Source organism: Pelodiscus sinensis, chromosome 1 (assembly GCF_049634645.1).
Source record: "Pelodiscus sinensis isolate JC-2024 chromosome 1, ASM4963464v1, whole genome shotgun sequence".
NCBI classification, from domain to species: domain Eukaryota; kingdom Metazoa; phylum Chordata; order Testudines; family Trionychidae; genus Pelodiscus; species Pelodiscus sinensis.
The window spans coordinates 301,611,196-301,629,271 of NC_134711.1; the positions used below are offsets into that span (position 1 = coordinate 301,611,196).

Consider the following 18,076-nt stretch of genomic DNA (forward strand, 5'->3'; position numbering starts at 1 on the left):
TTCCCCCAAGGTAATAGTTTGCTTCTTATATTGGCTTCTTGGATATATTTCTGAGATGAGTGAATGAAAAAAAAGAATGAAAATATTCTACATTAATCATTTGGTATAAGTTATTTCTAACTTTGCTACTACCTAGTAGTGTACAACAAATTCTTCCCCAGCAGCATAATGTGTTTTAGGAATAATAATTTTCATATCTCAAATGGACTATAAGACTATGTTATAGTTCAAAATAATGGACATTGAATGAAAGTGGGCCACCTACTGCTTTATGTAAAATGTTTGCAAATTCCAGCAGTATTTCTGGCTGTGTAACCAACTTCAGAATGTTGGGGTGATTTCACAGAAATAGTATGTTCTTTGGATCAGATTCTGCTGTGGGATGTGTATGCCTGGCTCTGATTCCTGTGTGTACTCTCATACATCTCAGGATGAAATTTTTCCTAATTTTTTAAACGTATTTAGAATGGTTTCCCTGCACATTAGTTAATTTGGACCTTGGCATATATGCTTTCTATACTTTAAGTTTTTTGGATAGGGTAAGTCATCTTGATCTTTCATGCGTATTCTAATAACTAAAAACTAATTAAAGTTGATTTTCATTTCAGTTTTAAGAAATGGAATGTGGCAGACCATTATGTGGAAAGAGGTAAAAAAAAAATTTAAATGTTTTGAAAAGATGTACTTTTGATGGAATGATTGGCTAGGATGGTGCAGAGCCAATGACACTGGATTTACACTGCCTAATGAGTTCCCTGTGATGGAGGAATACTTGGCTTCCTGTTCAGGGAAGTATTTTGTGGCTGCTTTGCACTGTAGTAGCAATGCAGAACTCTCAGATGTGGACCCTGGCCAAGATTGTGTCCAATTCATCTGTTTTTGGAACAACAATTGTCCATTTGTTACTTTTATAAAAGCAATTATATGTTACTGATATTACTACAGAGACCAAAACCCTGTGTTGTTTGCTCCTCTGTAGCACATTGCTTTTATTCCAATAATTTAATTTTACTGCAGTGGTGTGGCTATATTAATATTGCTTTTAACAATTTTGTATGTTCTCTGCAGATCTATGGGAATTTTTTCTCAGAAGTCATAGATCCAGCCCATCAAACTTATTTAGGTTCCGTAGGAGCCTAAATGCCTTTGAAGATCTGGGCTTTAGTTAAATATTATTTAACTTTGGTAGCCTCTGGGGCCCAATTAAGGAATTCATATTTTTTGAGCAGAGGTGAAGTGAGGATGTTAAGTGCTCGGGGGCAAAGGAAAAATTTGCGCGCCCAATCATTTGTTATTTGTATCTGTATCTGTTATTTATTTCTAAGTCAGCAAAAAATAAAAACATAAATAACAAAAGAACAAATACTACTACTAATCATTGATACTGGGATTAGTTAGTGGATCAGTTAGTTGATTGTAACTACAAACAAATATAAATTACAGTTTTTATGGTTTACATTCTGTTAAATAATTTTTTTTCTTTAATTTGTTCATATCCCCTTCTCATTAGGTTCATGTCTTTTACTTGAAAAATGTCAAATGCTTAAAATATGTAAGCTTTATAAAACACAAGAGAAATAAATGTTATACAACCTAAATATGAATTTCATCACTATATTTCAATCAAGCATTTAAAACCACTGTTATAGCAAATGTGTAACTTGTTGTTTTAATGAATAAAAGGTAAAAAGATTTTGAGCATATCAAATTTATTGTAAGCAATCTGCAATGCTTGCTAACTGCCTAGTTACTTACCTAGTTAACCTAGTTGTTTTTCATACTATTGCACAGTGATAAACTACATCATAGCTATGGATGTAAGAGAGCAACTTACCTGTTAAAATAACACTTAGAAAAACTTTTAAATAAAAGAAACACACAACACGAGAATTGCCCTCACTTTCTTGAGGGCACTTGTAGCAATAAGTAGCCTAAGGCTGAGGTTACACTGCTAGCGTGGCTTTCTGTCTGTCACAAGGATTTTTTCCTTCAGGCTTCCAAGAGATTCTATCCTTAAGTAAAGGAGAGAGGTCTCTCTGAGCTGCTCTTCCAAATTTCACACAAGCCATTCAATTGAAGCCATAGATGTCAAGATTCAAGGCCAACCTTGTCTTTGGCAGACTGCCTCGCCAGATATTCACTATCACAACATCAGAACACGTATAAGACTTTTAGTTAAGAAAGCCATGTTAATCCCAAGTCTCTGCTAGGACTGGGAGATGTGGGTGACCTATAGAAAACAACAGCATTTTCTTTGGAAAATCCGCAACTAAACGTGGGGAGATCGATCACCTCAGTAATGCCAACTCCTTTAGAACTGATTATCCAGCACCAGCTGAGGCAGAGCGGGTACTGTGTGGACATGTCTGATATATTTTTACCAAAGCTGCTGCCTGCCCAATTCGCAAAAGGAGAAAGGAAACAGGGAGGCCAAAAAGATTGGTTTAGAGCAGTGTTTCTCAATCTTTCTTTATAAAGTATCCTGTTAAAAATATATAAGTATCCGCAGTGCACCCACCCCTCACCCACAGCCAGGTCTCCATAGCACTCTGCTCCAATCCAGTGCCCCTCCCCCAGAGCCAGGCACCCCCAGTCCACTGCTGTAATCTAATGCACCCCACCCCCGAGCCAGGCTCCCCAGTCCCCCCATTCTAACCCAGTGCACCCCTCCCCCCGAACCAGGCACCCCCACTGCTCTAACCCAATGTCCCTCCCCTTCCCCAGAGCCAGGCACTGGACGTATTGTAATCCTGCCTTTGAAGTGCCTGATTCCACCACTGGGCCCTCTCTCAGCAGCTTAACTGCAGGGAGCACCTTGCCTGCCAGCGAAGAATCACTGCAATGCATGGGGCTGTGTGCTCCCACCCCAGCCCATCGCCCCCCCCAGCTTGGCAACTGCCTCCTTGCCCCCCATTGCTACGCCTCTGGTTTTGAGATTAGGTTTTACAACCCTTAGTCACCAAGATAATCTGTACACGTGTAATGAACCCCCGTGAAGAAAGTCAGCACAAGGTCTAGGCATGGCCACAAAAATTCCACTTGAACTCAGGTTTTTTTAAGTATTTAAATTGGACTTCACTGGTGCATAAGCCTTATCCTTACTCTCTGCACAATTGTGAATTTAACTCCAGGTGAATACTCTAATTGTATTTAATGAGGTTTCAAGTCAGACCTTCAGCATTTAGAGAATTTATTATAAATCTATATTTACCAGAAAGTCCAAAATAGCTCTTTGAGCTTCATTCTGGTAAGTGATAAATAATGCACATACCTTGTAACTTTCTGAGAAGGACTTTGAAAACCAAATCAGGTAATTAAACCCATAAAATTAAATTTAACAAAAGTAAGACTGTGGTGAAAACCAATGAATCCCAGGAAATGTAAAGCAGAAGTTGAGCTGTGCCACCGTATCTTACTTTTTCTACCAGATTGTGAATTAGAAATGGCACATAAGGCTGAATATGGAGGTATTACAGTCTTCACGTTATTTAAACAAAGATTCTTGAATATAAGAAACAAAGATTCTTGATTATTGTGTTTCATTTTGAGTCATGAGAATTCCAGTTATACATTATTTTGTCATAATTCCTCAGTTGTGTTTAGCACATCACCCTATTAAAATATCAGAACTGATTTTGTTGGAAGTTATTAGATCTCATCTTTCTATCATTGAGGTCTGTGGGAATTTTGCTAGTGACTTCAGTGGAAATAGGGTCAGGCTCAATTTCTCCAATTAAGTTTATTATTCTAACAAAGAAACGTGCTATCTATTTTTGGAAACTGCTTGACTTTGCAGGGTCCCTTCTGACAATAGGATTATGTTTTGATGTTCAAACTCAATCCAGAAGTAAATAATTTGTATGTACATTGACAGATGACATATAAGCTCCTAAACAATTTCATTGTGCCTAGGCCAGAGAACTGTTAAACACCCGCCACAGACACTGAAGGAAGTAGGAGTTGTTGGTGCTCAGTATCTCTAGGAATAAGGACTATAACATTTAATCAGGCGACATGTGGGAAGTGAAACATGGTTGGGAATGTTCAAAGCATCTACTGCTAGTTCGTGAGCACCTGCTGATATTTAATGCTACTAGTGCTTAAGATGAAAAGCATCTAATGAGAGATGACAAGCACAAAGTTCAAGTAAGAGGAGAGTAGCATGTTGGTGAGTAGCGAAAAAACATGGAACCAAGAAATAAAAGGGACGAGAAGAAATCAGCGGAAGAGTAAAACAGAAGATACGTAACAGATGAGGTAGAGACAAAAGGAACGATAAGAATATTTCTCTTATCGTCCATCTGGGAAAGCATCTCTTATCAAGAAGAGCCACTGCCTATGACAAGCTATTTCAGATAATGGAAGGAGTGACAGGGATGGCCTAAATCAATTTATCTAAAGTAAGGAGAAAATGAGACTGGAAATTTAGTTTTGAAGTTATGATGTGTTTTTTGCCTGTGATGGACATTATTTCCCTTCATTAAATGCGTGAAATGAGCCCTGATGAGCCTTTGTAAGATACAAAACTCTTCCTCTCTTTGTGAAGCAAATAATTAACAAATTAATAATCCAGATGAGCAATCTGTGTTCGTTTTCTCTTCTTCCTTGCTGCTGCACTCCTGCCCCAATATCAATAGGTGGCAGTAGGAGACATTGTGAAGGTCACCAATGGGCAGCATCTTCCAGCAGACATGATCATTATATCTTCCAGGTCAGCTATGAATGGATGTGGCATGATGTTTCTGCTGAACTGAGGTTTTAAAGACATTATTTTTGTCATTAGGACATACACATTTAAAGAATCTTATCTGCCAATTTCCTCTTTTCCTCTCAGTGTGAACTGGATAACAATATTTCTATCTCAAAATGAGATGTTTGCCTTATCAGGGAAAAACATCCTATTAGCAACACTCTCATTTCATTTGCACTGTGAATAACTTCTCAAGTGCAGCCAGGAGAGATCATGTTCAGATTGGTGGTGTTTGAAACTGAGTTCACTATAGCACTTTGGGAAATTGGGTGTGTCAGATTTGTAGGGAGGAAAGTTGATATGACAAAAGCTGAGTGCAGTCAAATTGCTCAGTGATTTGTGAAAGGCCTCTCACTTCTAAAAGGTCTTCATTGCTTTAAACAATTTTTTTTTACTTCATTGTAACTGATAAGCATGAGCTTTCTTGAAATAAAAACACAGTGAAGACCCAGCATTTTAGATTTACCGTGAGGTAAATCACTGAGGTCAAGAATGGGGAAGAGCTGTTCAGCTCATGATAGAAGAAAAGTGTCTTGACCTCACTGTGTTTTTTACCTCAGGACTGCTCCTGTATTTACTCATTCCAGGGTAGAAAACACACCTTTTTTTTAGCAGTGAAAGAAAAGCCTTTGTGGGATTTTGCAGCTAAGTGATCTTTGATGGTGATCAAAATGGTGTATCTTTAGTTTTGTTTCCTTTTATTCAATTGAAAAAATTCCTGCAGATTCCCCCCAAGCTTAGTGCCCTCCTCCATACTTGTGCCTTCTTCTTCCACTGCAATGTTAATTCAAGTTATGTATGCTCTGGTAAAGATAGATATCAAAATGTAAAAATTAAGATCTGAAATTTCAGAAGTGATTAGAGATTTGGGGTGCTTCAGTTTTAGGGTGCCCAAATGAAATTCCATAAGGTGTCCTGAGTGTGCCTAATAAGTCTGGGAAATATTGTCCTTTTCATTATGACTCAAGTTGAGCACCAAAAAACTAAGGTACCCAAATACCTTTTTATTTCTGAGATTTAGTCAAAAAATTAAAATAAGATTTATTTAAATAAAAGCCCCACATTATTAATGATTATTTATTACTAGCCTAGTGGCTCCCAAATTTAAGTTCAGGTCGGAGATACAACCACACTCTAATCATAATGGTAATTTCCAGTTCTGAGGGATACTAATTCGACCTTGGGATTTGTCCCCCAACATTTTATATTTAAACTTTGTCTCCCACTTACCTGCTTCATTGGAATTTAAATCTTTAGCTACATGGGCCAAATTATTCTCTCAGTGCCACGCAAATAACCCCAGTGATATAAGAGAGCTTACACTGGTATAACTGAGGCTGTGTCTATACTACAAAGAAAAGTCAGAAAAAGATATGCAAACCGCAATTTGCGTATCTTTTTCCACTTTTCTTCTGAAAGAGGCTTTTCCGACATTTCGTCCGTCTACACGGGGCCAGATATCAGAAAAAAACCCTCTTTCGGAACATCCCTTCTTCCTCGTAAAACGAGGTTTACAGGGATGCTGAAAAATGCATCTACTTTTCCAATTTATTTTTTTGGAAAAGCAGACGCATTCCTTGGAAGTGGCAGTGCTTTTCCGGAATATTTCCAGTATCCCTAGAAAAGCTCTGTAGTCTAGACGTACCCTTGAGGGTAGAATTTGGCCCTGCGTATGCTGTTTAATTTATGAAATGCTTTGCTTTTAGTACTGGCCATTTCTGTTGTGGTTTTGCTTTTACCATCATTGATTTCTTATGTACACAACATTTCTTTGAGATGATAATACTAATAAAAAAGCCCTCAGTTCACCAGAAAGCTTTGCATGCTCTGCAAGGATGGATTGTTTGGTTTGTATTCAGTATGTGCTATGTTAAGTGCTTGTGTGTACATGTGCATAGGCACATTGTTTTGACTGTTAAAATTATTGTCTATTATTTTGATTGTTTACATAAAGATGACATTCAAGGAATGTTACATACAGAAGACATTTTTAAGGAGAAAAAAAGACCAAAAGCAATTAACAGTTATATTTGGATCAAATTTACATTGGATATAAAAGACATTTTTAGGTATATCTACAGATGTGAAAAATTGACTATAAAACTTTATTGGCTTGTGATATACGTGCTGCATTTGATCTATTATCTGTTATTCAGTGAATTTGCTGTTCATAACACAATCAAAATATGGACCATTGTGATTTGTATAATAGAGTGTCCATTGGATTTGATCTATTAGTTTGACCAGAGGTGGGGAGCTGAGAACTTGTGCGCCAGCTCCCAGTGCTGTCTGAAGTTTGAAAGAAAGTTTATTTCTCTGGAAACCACATATATCTCTGTGTACACGGCTATATCTGCATAGCTGCCTCTGTCTGGTGGGTGTCTAGCAGTCAGGAAAATGGCAGCAATACTAGGGTTAATTTAAATCTGATTGCCTCGGGAGGTATAGGACAGTGTCTCAGTGAACAGAATATATAGAAAGTAGTCTGCAAAAAATGAAAGATTAAATGCATATTTGGGTCCAAGTGGGAAGTGAATTCCTTCATTGTGATTCATAGCCATGGTGTGCCTTAAGTCAAGATGTCTTTTTCAAAGATACACTCTAACTGAAAAGGAATTATTTTGGGGGAATTTTATGACTTGTGTTATAAAGGGAATCAGATGATCACAGTGATCCCTTCAGGTCTTGAAGTGTATGAATTTATGAATTACAGAACATGATAAATGTGTACAAAATACTGAGAAACATTCTAATACTCCTTAGGTGTACCCTAAGAGTAGGCACTGTGTGAAAGCAGTATCATTGTGCACTTGAAATTGACCCATATTTAACTGTCTCCTACCCTCGGACAAACTGTTCCAACCAGGAAGAGAAGTAATTTTTATAAGCCAAGGCTGTGTGAGATGTGTAAGGACACAAATATTCTAATAGCACCTTTTGACACTAACTCCCATTCCAGATACCTCTCTGTGACTCCAACTACAGTACACCTGCAGAGAAATCTCCACAAGTTTGGGGGGCACTAGAATCTGGGAACTGGAACATCAGTACCCTCTGCCACCCTTACAGTTATTTTCATTGGTGAAAACCTATAGCCAGATTTGGCTCCATGGGGAAAATATACAAAGATATGTTGGGGCTGTTGCTTAATTGTCCTTAATACCTTTGAAAATCTCTCCTGTTTTAATGTTGCTATTGTTTTCCAGCATTCTTGCTGAACAAATTTTGGAAGGAAATTCTAGAAGGAGAACTTGTCAATAAAGCGAAATAGCCAAACTATTAAATAATGTGAATAATTGAAGCAGAGGTTCTTTAAAATTTTCTGGAAGTGATATGTATTTTGTTAAACCTCCTTGTTTTTGCTAGATAGCATATATACTGATAAAAGTGTTTTAGATAGCATATATGCTGAGAAGTGTTTTTTAAAGAAATAATTTGTCATTTTTAAGTGAAGTAATTTTCAAAAGGATTTTTTTTAAAATGGCACTTGGTGTTATACTCTCTCAGAATTGAACTTTTTGCCATACAATGTATTGAGAATAGTTACACTTGGGTACTTTCAAAGCACAAGTAAGGCTCAATATAATTTTTATAAAATGTTTAATCATAAAAATGTTACTGTGTTTTCTTCAGTGAACCTCAGGCAATGTGCTACATTGAAACATCTAATCTTGATGGGGAGACTAATCTTAAAATACGACAGGTAAAATCACATTTATTTTGTTAGTGTATAATATTAACCAGGTGGGGTTGGAAGCCTTGTTGAGCAGTTAAGAAAGGGATCAGGGTGAGGAAATCTGGATTCTAAATGAAGCTGTATAACTCTTGGCTACTTAGCTATGCTTGCACTGCCAGTTTCTGAATCTGTTCAGTGGAGGTAATGCTTGCTGTAGAGGTATGTTGAGAGACTAAATTGAAGTGGTCCAGAGGATCTAAACATGAGAATGGACATGAGGAAGATCCATAAGCACTAGGCATATAATGCTTATGCCTAATGTGGCCTTCAACAAATGCTTAACTTCTCTGCCTCATTTTCCTCTTCTCTAGTAACAGCAGTATTATTCCCACCACTGCTGAAATTACATGCTTGTTAAGTACTTTAAACATGGTCTTCTCTCTTTCCATCTGATAGGACCTGCATTTGTTGTCCTTCAGGTCATGCGGCAAAGCGTACGGGCCTAATTTGCATTTACACACAGGCCACTTCATACCACTCTGGCAGTGCGAATAGATCTTTAGATAAAGTGACTTACACATATCCACTTCAAGGCTCCTTTACACTGCTGGTATAAAGGTGAATTGTGGCCTGTGTATTTACCCATGGCTTCCTCTGACTCCTAAGTGTGAGCACCTCAGTCTTTGGGCTGGGAGCAGCATGAAGCTGAGATTGGTATTTTTGTGTGAGTAAAAAGAATTAAGTGAGACCCTCATGCACATCCTGCTTAAGGGGAATCCCCCTAATCATAGAGCTAGAGGTCAAGCTCCCACCATCCTCCTGCCGATTCCCAGCATCCCCTGCAGTGGCTTATCAAAGCTGATGCAGAGCCCTTTGAGGTATGTCTACACTACTGGACAAAGTTAAATTAAGATATGCAACTTCAGATAAGTTAATTGAATAGCTGAAGTCAAAGTAGCTTAACTTGGCTTTTGGTGGTGTTTACACTGCAAGAAGTCGAAAGAAGAACACTCTTCCTTCGACTTCCCTTACTCCTTGTGAAAGCAGGGTTACGAGCATTGACCGAAGTGCCCCTCTCACTTCGAATAAGCTGTCTTAACTAGACTGCTAAATCAAACTCTGGAAGAGTGACTGCAGCAGCTTCACTCTTCCTCTGTAGTGTAGATGTACCCTTGTAGTCCCCTTCTATGCCCTCTCCATAGCCTGCACAGTATGGATATAGTGGCTGTTCTGTGCTGGAGGCTTCAGTTGTGCTGGGCCCCGTGGTAAACTTCAGAAGCAACGTTCCCTCTAATCTTTTCCATCCATGTGCGGAATAATTTTTGTGTGCACTGAATTTTTGTGTGCATGTGCGAATGTGTGCAGCAGTGTAAACAAAACCTACCTTTTGGACACTCTGCTAATCAGCTGGGTGGCATTTGAAAATTTCCTGAGTGGCCACACATGCGCACAGCTTGTAGAGAACACTGAGCAGAAGAACAAATTTTATTTTATGCAAATATATCTGTAAAATGTAAGAGCATGTTTAGTGATGAGAAAATAAGTTTGCATTTTAAATATTTGGGAAATGTAAAGTTATCTGAGAATGGGAGTTAGAAATTCTCCTGTTACTTACTCCAGTGTCAGTTGGGAGTAACTCCATTTAATCACTGAAGCTGCTCAAATATAAAACTAGTGTGCGAGGAGAATAAAGGCACTGAGCGTATTAAGATGCAATTACATGAAAATTACAGCATACCCCTGACAGGATCAAAGCAGCACTTGGAAACTTGTATACTTCAGTGCCAGATGCGTAACAAATCAAAGAAACCATTATGGTTCACTAAAGGGACTATCAAAGGTAGGTTGAATTCTGGGTTTCAAGTACAATAAGCCATGACAAGTGCATTTGAAATGCTGTGATTTGATTATGGCACACTGTTAGTGATTAGGGTTGGAACTGAGCTGTCCAAAGTAGAGATCCACTTTTGTTGGCACTGATCTTTATTTAAAAGAGATGCAGGTTTCATTTTTGAACACGCTGGACTGCTTTCTTTAGTCTGCCCTTCCCCTATGGCAGGCATCTGAGTTCAGCCTAGTATTTCCAACGCTGCTTAAGGAATTGATTTTTCAGATCTTGGAATTTTCAGATTTTTATTAAAATTCTTCATGAGTAGCACAGGTGCAAGTGGATGTCCAGAAAAAGATTTGTTAAAATACTTTTTTCCCCCCCGAGATACAGAGTTAAAAGAACGAATCTGGATCTGAATTTTAAAATATGATTATAACCTATATTTGAAAACCTTTATATTTGTCTGCATTTTAATTTTGTATGAGAAAATATAGGTCATAACTACAAGTCTGATACCGAGGACAGTGTGGGACAGAATCCTCTGCAGATTTTATTTATCTGTGTGTCTGCATTAAAAAACATGGACCCAATTCTCTAACTGCCTTGCAATGTGGAGTCTCACTTGAGCAAACAGGATGGAAAATGGGTATATGGTGGTGATTTACACTCCCTTCCCACTTCTTTTGCTAAAGAGTAACTTATGACATTAGATAAAAAGAGGTGAAGAATCAGGCTTGTGGTTTCTAAATTTCAGAAAATTGCATGTTAGGACAGGACTAGTGATACTTATGATAAATCTTATACTGAGCGTCCAATAAATTAATGCACCAAGTTCAATTCTTGGCTGTGTGTATAGTCTGCACTGAATGCAATAGGATAGGGGAGCTACTAACAGGCCCGCTGATGGAGGGGAGGGCAAAAAGGGCAATTGCCTCAGGGCCCAGCAATTCTAAAGGGCCCAGGCTCCCAGCTGCTAGAGCACCAGATCCTTTAAATCGCTATGGGAGTGCTGCATAACATGCTCCAGAACCCTGCACTGTGTACTCTGGACACCTACGAAGGCCAGTGTGTTTGGGAGGTGGGGATGGCATGGTCCAGGCATCACTGCAGGCTGACTGTTCCAGCATGAAGCCTTCCCCCAACCCCATAGCCCAGGGGCCCAGAAATACAGTCAGCTTCACTAGCTACAAAGGAGCTGGATTCAGTTCCCCAGTTCTGGGGACAAGAGTCCACCAGTTTGGCATCCAGAATAGTTTGTCAGGATCAGATATTTTCATAAAAGAGATGCTCTAGGAATTATTGCCTATGTTACACAGAGGGCCAGATTAGATCACAGTGATCCTTTCTGGATTTGGAATTTATTCTGTGGGGAGGTAGCAGTCAGCCCCAGGCAAGGGCAGAGGATTGTGCATTGTCTCAGGAGTGTGATTTAGCATATGTGTGTCAATAAGCTACATTGCACTGCGTGGGGTAGAGAAAGGGCAGAACCAAAGCTGCTCTCATCTCTTATTCCTTCTCACACCTTCCTGCCCATTGCATCATGGGGAGGGGGGAAAGCATAACATCCTTTTGAAGCCTGTTTTCCATCCAGTGCTATGAATGGTTGTGGAGGCAGCCTTATGCCACTTTACTGCCTTGGGCAATCATGCAAGCAATATCTGTCCCTTATTAAGTAAAAAAAATGTTTGTGGGGCATATAAAGAGCCCTTGAATCCCATAAGTAGCAAAAGATTCTTGAGTACTAAGTCAATGTACTAAGTGATGCTTATGTCTCTTATTCATTAGGATCCATTGTAGAAGAAGATGTGGAAAATTGAACTAAGAAAAGTTGATTTGACAGACATCTCTTCTGGGTTGGTCTCTTGCAGGGGTTGACTCAAACTGCTAGTCTGCAGTCAGGAGAAGACTTGATGAAAGTGACGGGGAAGATAGAATGTGAAGGCCCCAACCGTCACCTCTATGACTTCATTGGAAACTTGCGCTTAGATGGCCAAAGGTATCAACTTTACTGGATAACTACAATTGTCATCTATTAAGAAATATGTCTTATGTGTATGTGTACACCTTGCCCTCTCTAGCAGCTTGGAAAGAACATAAAGTGGGTGATTGCTTACTGGGGTCTGGGCTGGATGATCAGTGTGTATAAAATGGTGTAGGCCTATTGACTTCAATGGATATTCTTTGCCTTCAGTGGTAGAGGCCTGTGAGTTTTGGAACTTGAAGACCGTGTTCTAGTTCCTCCCTTACAAATTAATATTGTTTATTATGGGAGAAAGGATAGCCTCTTCCTAGTTGAATTTATAGGTGCGATTTGTTTTTAAGGTGATTTAAATCCCTCTTGTAATTCCGAAAGGAAAACGTTTCATACTTCAAATCTATAAATTCAAGTCTTATAAACCATAGAAATTAAAGTAATTTTAAAAAAGGGGGAAGTGTTAATATGCTCATTTTATGGAAACTAAAGCAAGGGTGGGCAATAGTTTTTGACCAGAGGCCACTTCATAAATAATTTTTGAAGTGGCCCTGGGCCGCCCTGGAAGGGGCAGGGACTCAGGAAGAAAGGGTGGGGCGAAGACATTTCTGTGCTTCCCTGTCCACAGACCGTGATTGATCTAGGGATGTGGGAGAGTGTGAAGTCTTTGCCCCCAACCCTCCGGGAGAGAACCACCAGCTGTTCTACCCCTGGTGGTAGGAGGAGACTTTGCATGCTCTCCCCACTCCCAGGCCAAGCAGGACTTGGGGGTAGGAGCAAGCATGCAAAATCTCCTCCTGCCCTGCCCCCAAACTGCAAGGAGCCCATAGTGCTTAGAAGTGCCATGACCCTTGCAGAGTGGGAGGAGACTTCGCGTGCTCCCTCTGCCCTCAGGCCACTCAGAGCCTGGTGGCAGGGGACACACACAAAGTCTTCTCCCGCCCTGCCCCCGACCTGCAAGGAGCCCACAATGTTTAGAAGTGCTACATGCTCCCTGCAGGATGGGAGCAAGGCAGGGGAATACTTTGCACACTTCCTCCACCCCCACGCCCTGATTTGCCTGGGGGCTTGGGGAGCGTGTGAAGTCTCTCACTCCCTGTCCTCGGGCACATGGTGCTTAGAGTCAACAGCCAGGATCTTCAAAATCACTTAAAATATTTGTACTTATTTTTTTCCTTTGTTCTTGGCATCTAGTCCGGTTCCCATTGGACCTGATCAGATCTTGCTGAGAGGTGCACAGCTTAGAAACACTCAGTGGGTCCTGGGAATCGTTGTATACACAGGACATGACACAAAACTCATGCAGGTAAAATAGATTGGAAAAACTATCTCGTGTGTTTTGAGAAAATCAGTATTCTTGGGCTTTGTATTTATTCTGCCTGTCCTTATGAGTTGATTAAGCAAAAGAAAGGGGGGGGGGAGGGATCGTGGTTTGAGAATTGGCCTGCTTAAACTCAGGGTTGTGAGTTCAGTTCTTCAAGGGGATGTTTAGGGATGTGGGGCAAATCTGCCAGAGATGGTACTTGGTCCTGCCATGATGGCAGGGGACTGGACTTGACTTGATGATCTCTCAAGGTCCCTTCCAGCTCTATGAGACAGGAATATCTCCGTATATTGTAGAAAGCTATATTTGTAATAGAGTAGCCTCCAGGAGCCCTGAGTGAAATTGGTACTCCATCATGCTGGGTACAGTATGTGCACTTAGTACCTTCTTGGAAGAGCTTACGGCATACATTTTAAACATGATTAGGGTCAAGATTTTGTCATGGTTTGTAAAAGTCACAAAGGCCCTGGTTAATAAACAATAATTCACAGAAACCTGAGCCTTGCCACCTGAGAGGGAGGAGGGCTGACAGCCTGAGTGCCACCACCCAAATGCAGGGGAGGCTGATAGCTCAAACCCTGCTACCGGAGGCAGAATTAAATGTGAAGGTCATTAAAAATCATAATTTAAAGAGCATTTTTCTATTTAGGCCCTTCCCTGGGAAGAAACTAGAGAATATTGCAATCACCACTTTCTCATGAAGGTGGTAACTGGGAGCTAGACTCTCAGACAGCCAGAGGCAGGGACATGGCCCTGTTTTTTACCTGCCTTGGCCATTGGTGTGGGTGAATAGGATGGAGGGAGAATGCTGAGTCCCCAGAAGAAATTGATCATAACCACATGTTCTCTATTTCTAAATCACAAGAGAGGTGTGTGTGTGTGTGTGTGTGTGTGTGTGTGTGTGTGTGTGTGTAAAAATAATACCAATACCACAACAGTTCAGAGCGGCCCTAGTCATAGACTGTGCATAAATAAACTATTTAACTGGCTAGGAATGGAGTTTGAGAACAAAATAGCTAAAGCTAGTTTTAAGACTCTGGGAACTAACTATGTACAAAAGACCTAAAGAGAACAGTCCCGACCTTTTGTACAATACTGTATGTAGCAGTATTTCTATTGCCATATTTAATCCAATTCCAAAGGCTGTTTCTGCTTTTTCCCCCCAGAATTCAACGAAAGCACCTTTGAAGAGATCAAATGTGGAGAAGGTGACAAACATGCAGATTCTGGTTTTGTTCTGCATCCTTCTGGTCATGGCCCTTGTGAGTTCTGTAGGTGCCTTACTATGGAACAGAACACATGGTGAAGTCATCTGGTACCTTGGCTCAAATGGTGAGAGTTTGATTGCAAGTGGTTTATTGTCTGTGTGTTCAAACAATGAGCGCTTATAAAGGTTGGGGGTTCTACAGAGCATGCCAGGCCATTCATCTTTGAGAAATAAAAGGATAAGGGAATCCCATAAATAAAAATCAAAGCCAGAAGCTAATTTTATTTGACAATGTATTCTAATAACAGGCTGTGGAGCCCAGCTTGCCCGTGAATGTTCTGCTGAGGTATGTTAAGGTTTGAGAATGCTGCGAGGCAACAGGCAAAAATAAAAAGGCATGTTTGTGTGTAAGAACATAAGAATGGCCATCCTGGGTCAAACCAAAGGTCCATCTAGCCAGTATCCTGTCTGCCGACAGTGGCCAGTGCCAGGTGCCCCAGAGGGGGTGGACCGAAGACAATGATCAAGCAAATTGCCTCCTGCCATCCTTCTCCAGCCTTTGACAAACAGAGGCCGGGGCATTTATGTGCGCCCGTCGAAACATCTGGGCTGGCCCTGCCCTCATCGCGCGGCACATGCATGGTGCCAACCCTGGGCGCGTGGCACATGGGCGGCCCCTTCCCCGAGCACGTGGCACATGCGCGGTGCCGGCCCTGGGCTCAGGGCGCGTGGGCGGCCCCCCGCCCCTGGAAGCGGGGCGCATGCATGGCCCCACCCCCGGAAGCGTGGCGCGTGAGTGGCGTCACCCCTGGGCTCCCGGCAGCCACAAAAAGTTGGGGACCACTGGTATAAAGTGTCATAACCAGTGTTCCCTTCACAGGGGATTAATCAGCCCCGCCCAGTCAGAGCCTCAGGGCTCCCTGCGTTGTGCTCAGTGACTGGGCAGGGCTGATTAACTACCTGTGAAGCTGTGCTGCCACCCATCTTAGAGGGGACACTGGTCATAACTCCATTGACTTTAATTTAATTTAATGCTGATTTATACAATCCAAGGTATAACTCTGCTCCTCTGTATATTAGTTAGCCCATCTATAGTTTGGAGATGATGATTTCACCTACATGAACATCTGAAGATTAATGTTCACACAGTGTCTTTGTATTTGCTGGAGTAGGCTGTTCTGGCTTACAATAGACAGGGGTAATTTTATTATTGCAAAATTCTGATCCTATAAGTCTATGTTTTATTTAAGAGCTCCATTTTACTTCCTTTTTGCTCCCTTTTTGCTTCCTTTTTACTGGTAGTGGTAAAACTGCTGGCAATGGCTGTGCTGTGCTGTTTCAGATGAACTGCAGTTATGGTAATCTTACTGAAAAAGATTTAGTCTTCAAGGAGGCCATACAGATCTCAAGACATTGAACCAACATTGACTTCCGATTATGGCAGTCATGTTCTTTCCATTTTAATCATGGTTACTGTTACCAGAATGTGTTTTCTTAAATATAGCGTTGCAAGATTTAATAATAATTCTATACAGGAAAAATATGAAACACAAGATATGTAAGTGACTAGAGGAAACAATGATGAAGAGAAACAAATGAAGCATAGTTTCTAACGGAGAGTACTCAAGAGTTATAGGGTCTAATCTCACAAGATGGTGTAAATTGAGAATAACTTTACTAAAATTAATGTAGTATCATCCTGAAAAACAGATATAACTGGAGTCAAGATATGTCCCACAAGCATTGTCTCACGTGCATTTTCAAAGCACTCTCATGAGTTACATGCATAGCACCAGTCATTATTTCTTATTGTCACAAAAAGGGGAGTACACTTTTTTCTTTCAGAATCAAACCTTCAAGCTTCAGTGCCTAACCAGAGTGCCTAATTCTCACTAATGTCTGGGTAGAAAAAAAGTTGCTTTTCCCATTAAGCTTGCCTCTGGTTTTCCTTAGAGATTGATCAAGCTGCAGAAAATTCTTATCCAGATCTGGATTTTAAACACTCCTAAATTCAGAAGCATTTGAACCCAGTTTTGTTTCAGTCTGGTATGAATACTGAGCCATTAAAAATTAAACTAGATTTCAAATCTTCTAAGAATTCAGGAGTGCTCATTTATGGCTCTCACTTTTGCCTCTTCAATATTTTTCCAATTCATTTGTCTGGATTCTTCCCAGGATTCGTCCCATACTCTTAAATGACTATTTTTCTTAAGCTCAGTTGTATTAATTACTTCTGTGGATTTATTTGGGTAGAATGGGGCAGGGCCATGACCTTGATTTAATTTAGGCCAGGGTCTACACTAGATCTGGCAGCTTAGTTTAAGGTACACAACCCCAACTACATATTCTACATAGCTGGAGTCAGCTTACCTTAAGCCAAGCTTGACGTCATCCCCACTGTGGCTTCCTTACTCCTCGCGACTGAGAGCTGACTGGAGCTGCCCTCAGCATTTGATTTAAGGGTCTATACTACACCTGCTACATTGAATGCCAGAGCGCCAGTCTACAGTATGGCTAGTGAAGACATGCCCTTAGTTTAGTTAGAAAGCAAACATTACTTTCTGCATTGAAACCTTGGGTACCAGGAAAACAAGAGGCAAGATTTTGCTTGGCTTCTGTGTAGGAGGACGAAGGTAGACACAATCTAGCCCCTTTCAATAAATTGGAAAGGTCTGTTTTGTAGGGAGAAAATAATTGTTCATCTGTTTATGCCAAAGGTTTAAAATGGGAATGGACCATAGTATTAGCACTGTAAATATGCATGATAATTGAATACAAACACATGCCTCATTATTGACCTTATCCTATACCTTTTGGTCCACAGAAGAGCTTTCTGTCAATTTTGGATATAATTTGCTGACATTCATAATCTTGTACAACAACCTCATTCCCATCAGTCTGCTGGTGACTCTGGAAGTCGTCAAGTTTACTCAGGCTCTTTTTATAAACTGGGTAAGTAGCAAGAATGAAAAGTTGTTTAATAAATTGAGGGGTTGGATGTTGCATTGGTGTAAAAACCTTGAAAATAAATGTGTCACCTTTTTGACATTGTCTCTTTAGTTATTGCCTTTGGCAAGTCCAATTAATAGTTCCGTGAATCTGCTCCATAGTAGTTTATTGGTCCATTCTACTTGGGATTGAAAACACCATTTTCCCATAAAAAGTTTTCCTGTATGAGGGCCATCCAATTCTTTAGTTTCTAAGCTTCCTTTAGAATACAAGAAGCTTTTAGTGCTTTTAGGTACTGGGAACCCTTATAAACACAAAATAAGTGTGTACAAATAGTGTCATCTTCCTGAAACTTTTGACAAACAGG

The 18,076-nt window shown here is 40.4% G+C and overlaps 1 protein-coding gene across 1 annotated transcript in view; it reads left to right on the forward strand.

Moving 5' to 3' along the window:
• Positions 1-18,076, forward strand: part of ATP8A2 (ATPase phospholipid transporting 8A2) — a 558,954-nt gene that overhangs the window by 45,928 nt on the left and 494,950 nt on the right. The window contains exons 5-11 of the mRNA XM_014581486.3: positions 609-649; positions 4,638-4,711; positions 8,384-8,453; positions 12,126-12,253; positions 13,424-13,535; positions 14,720-14,885; positions 17,585-17,712. Coding sequence (XP_014436972.2) covers positions 609-649; positions 4,638-4,711; positions 8,384-8,453; positions 12,126-12,253; positions 13,424-13,535; positions 14,720-14,885; positions 17,585-17,712 — 719 coding nt within the window. The remainder of the gene's footprint in view (positions 1-608; positions 650-4,637; positions 4,712-8,383; positions 8,454-12,125; positions 12,254-13,423; positions 13,536-14,719; positions 14,886-17,584; positions 17,713-18,076) is intronic.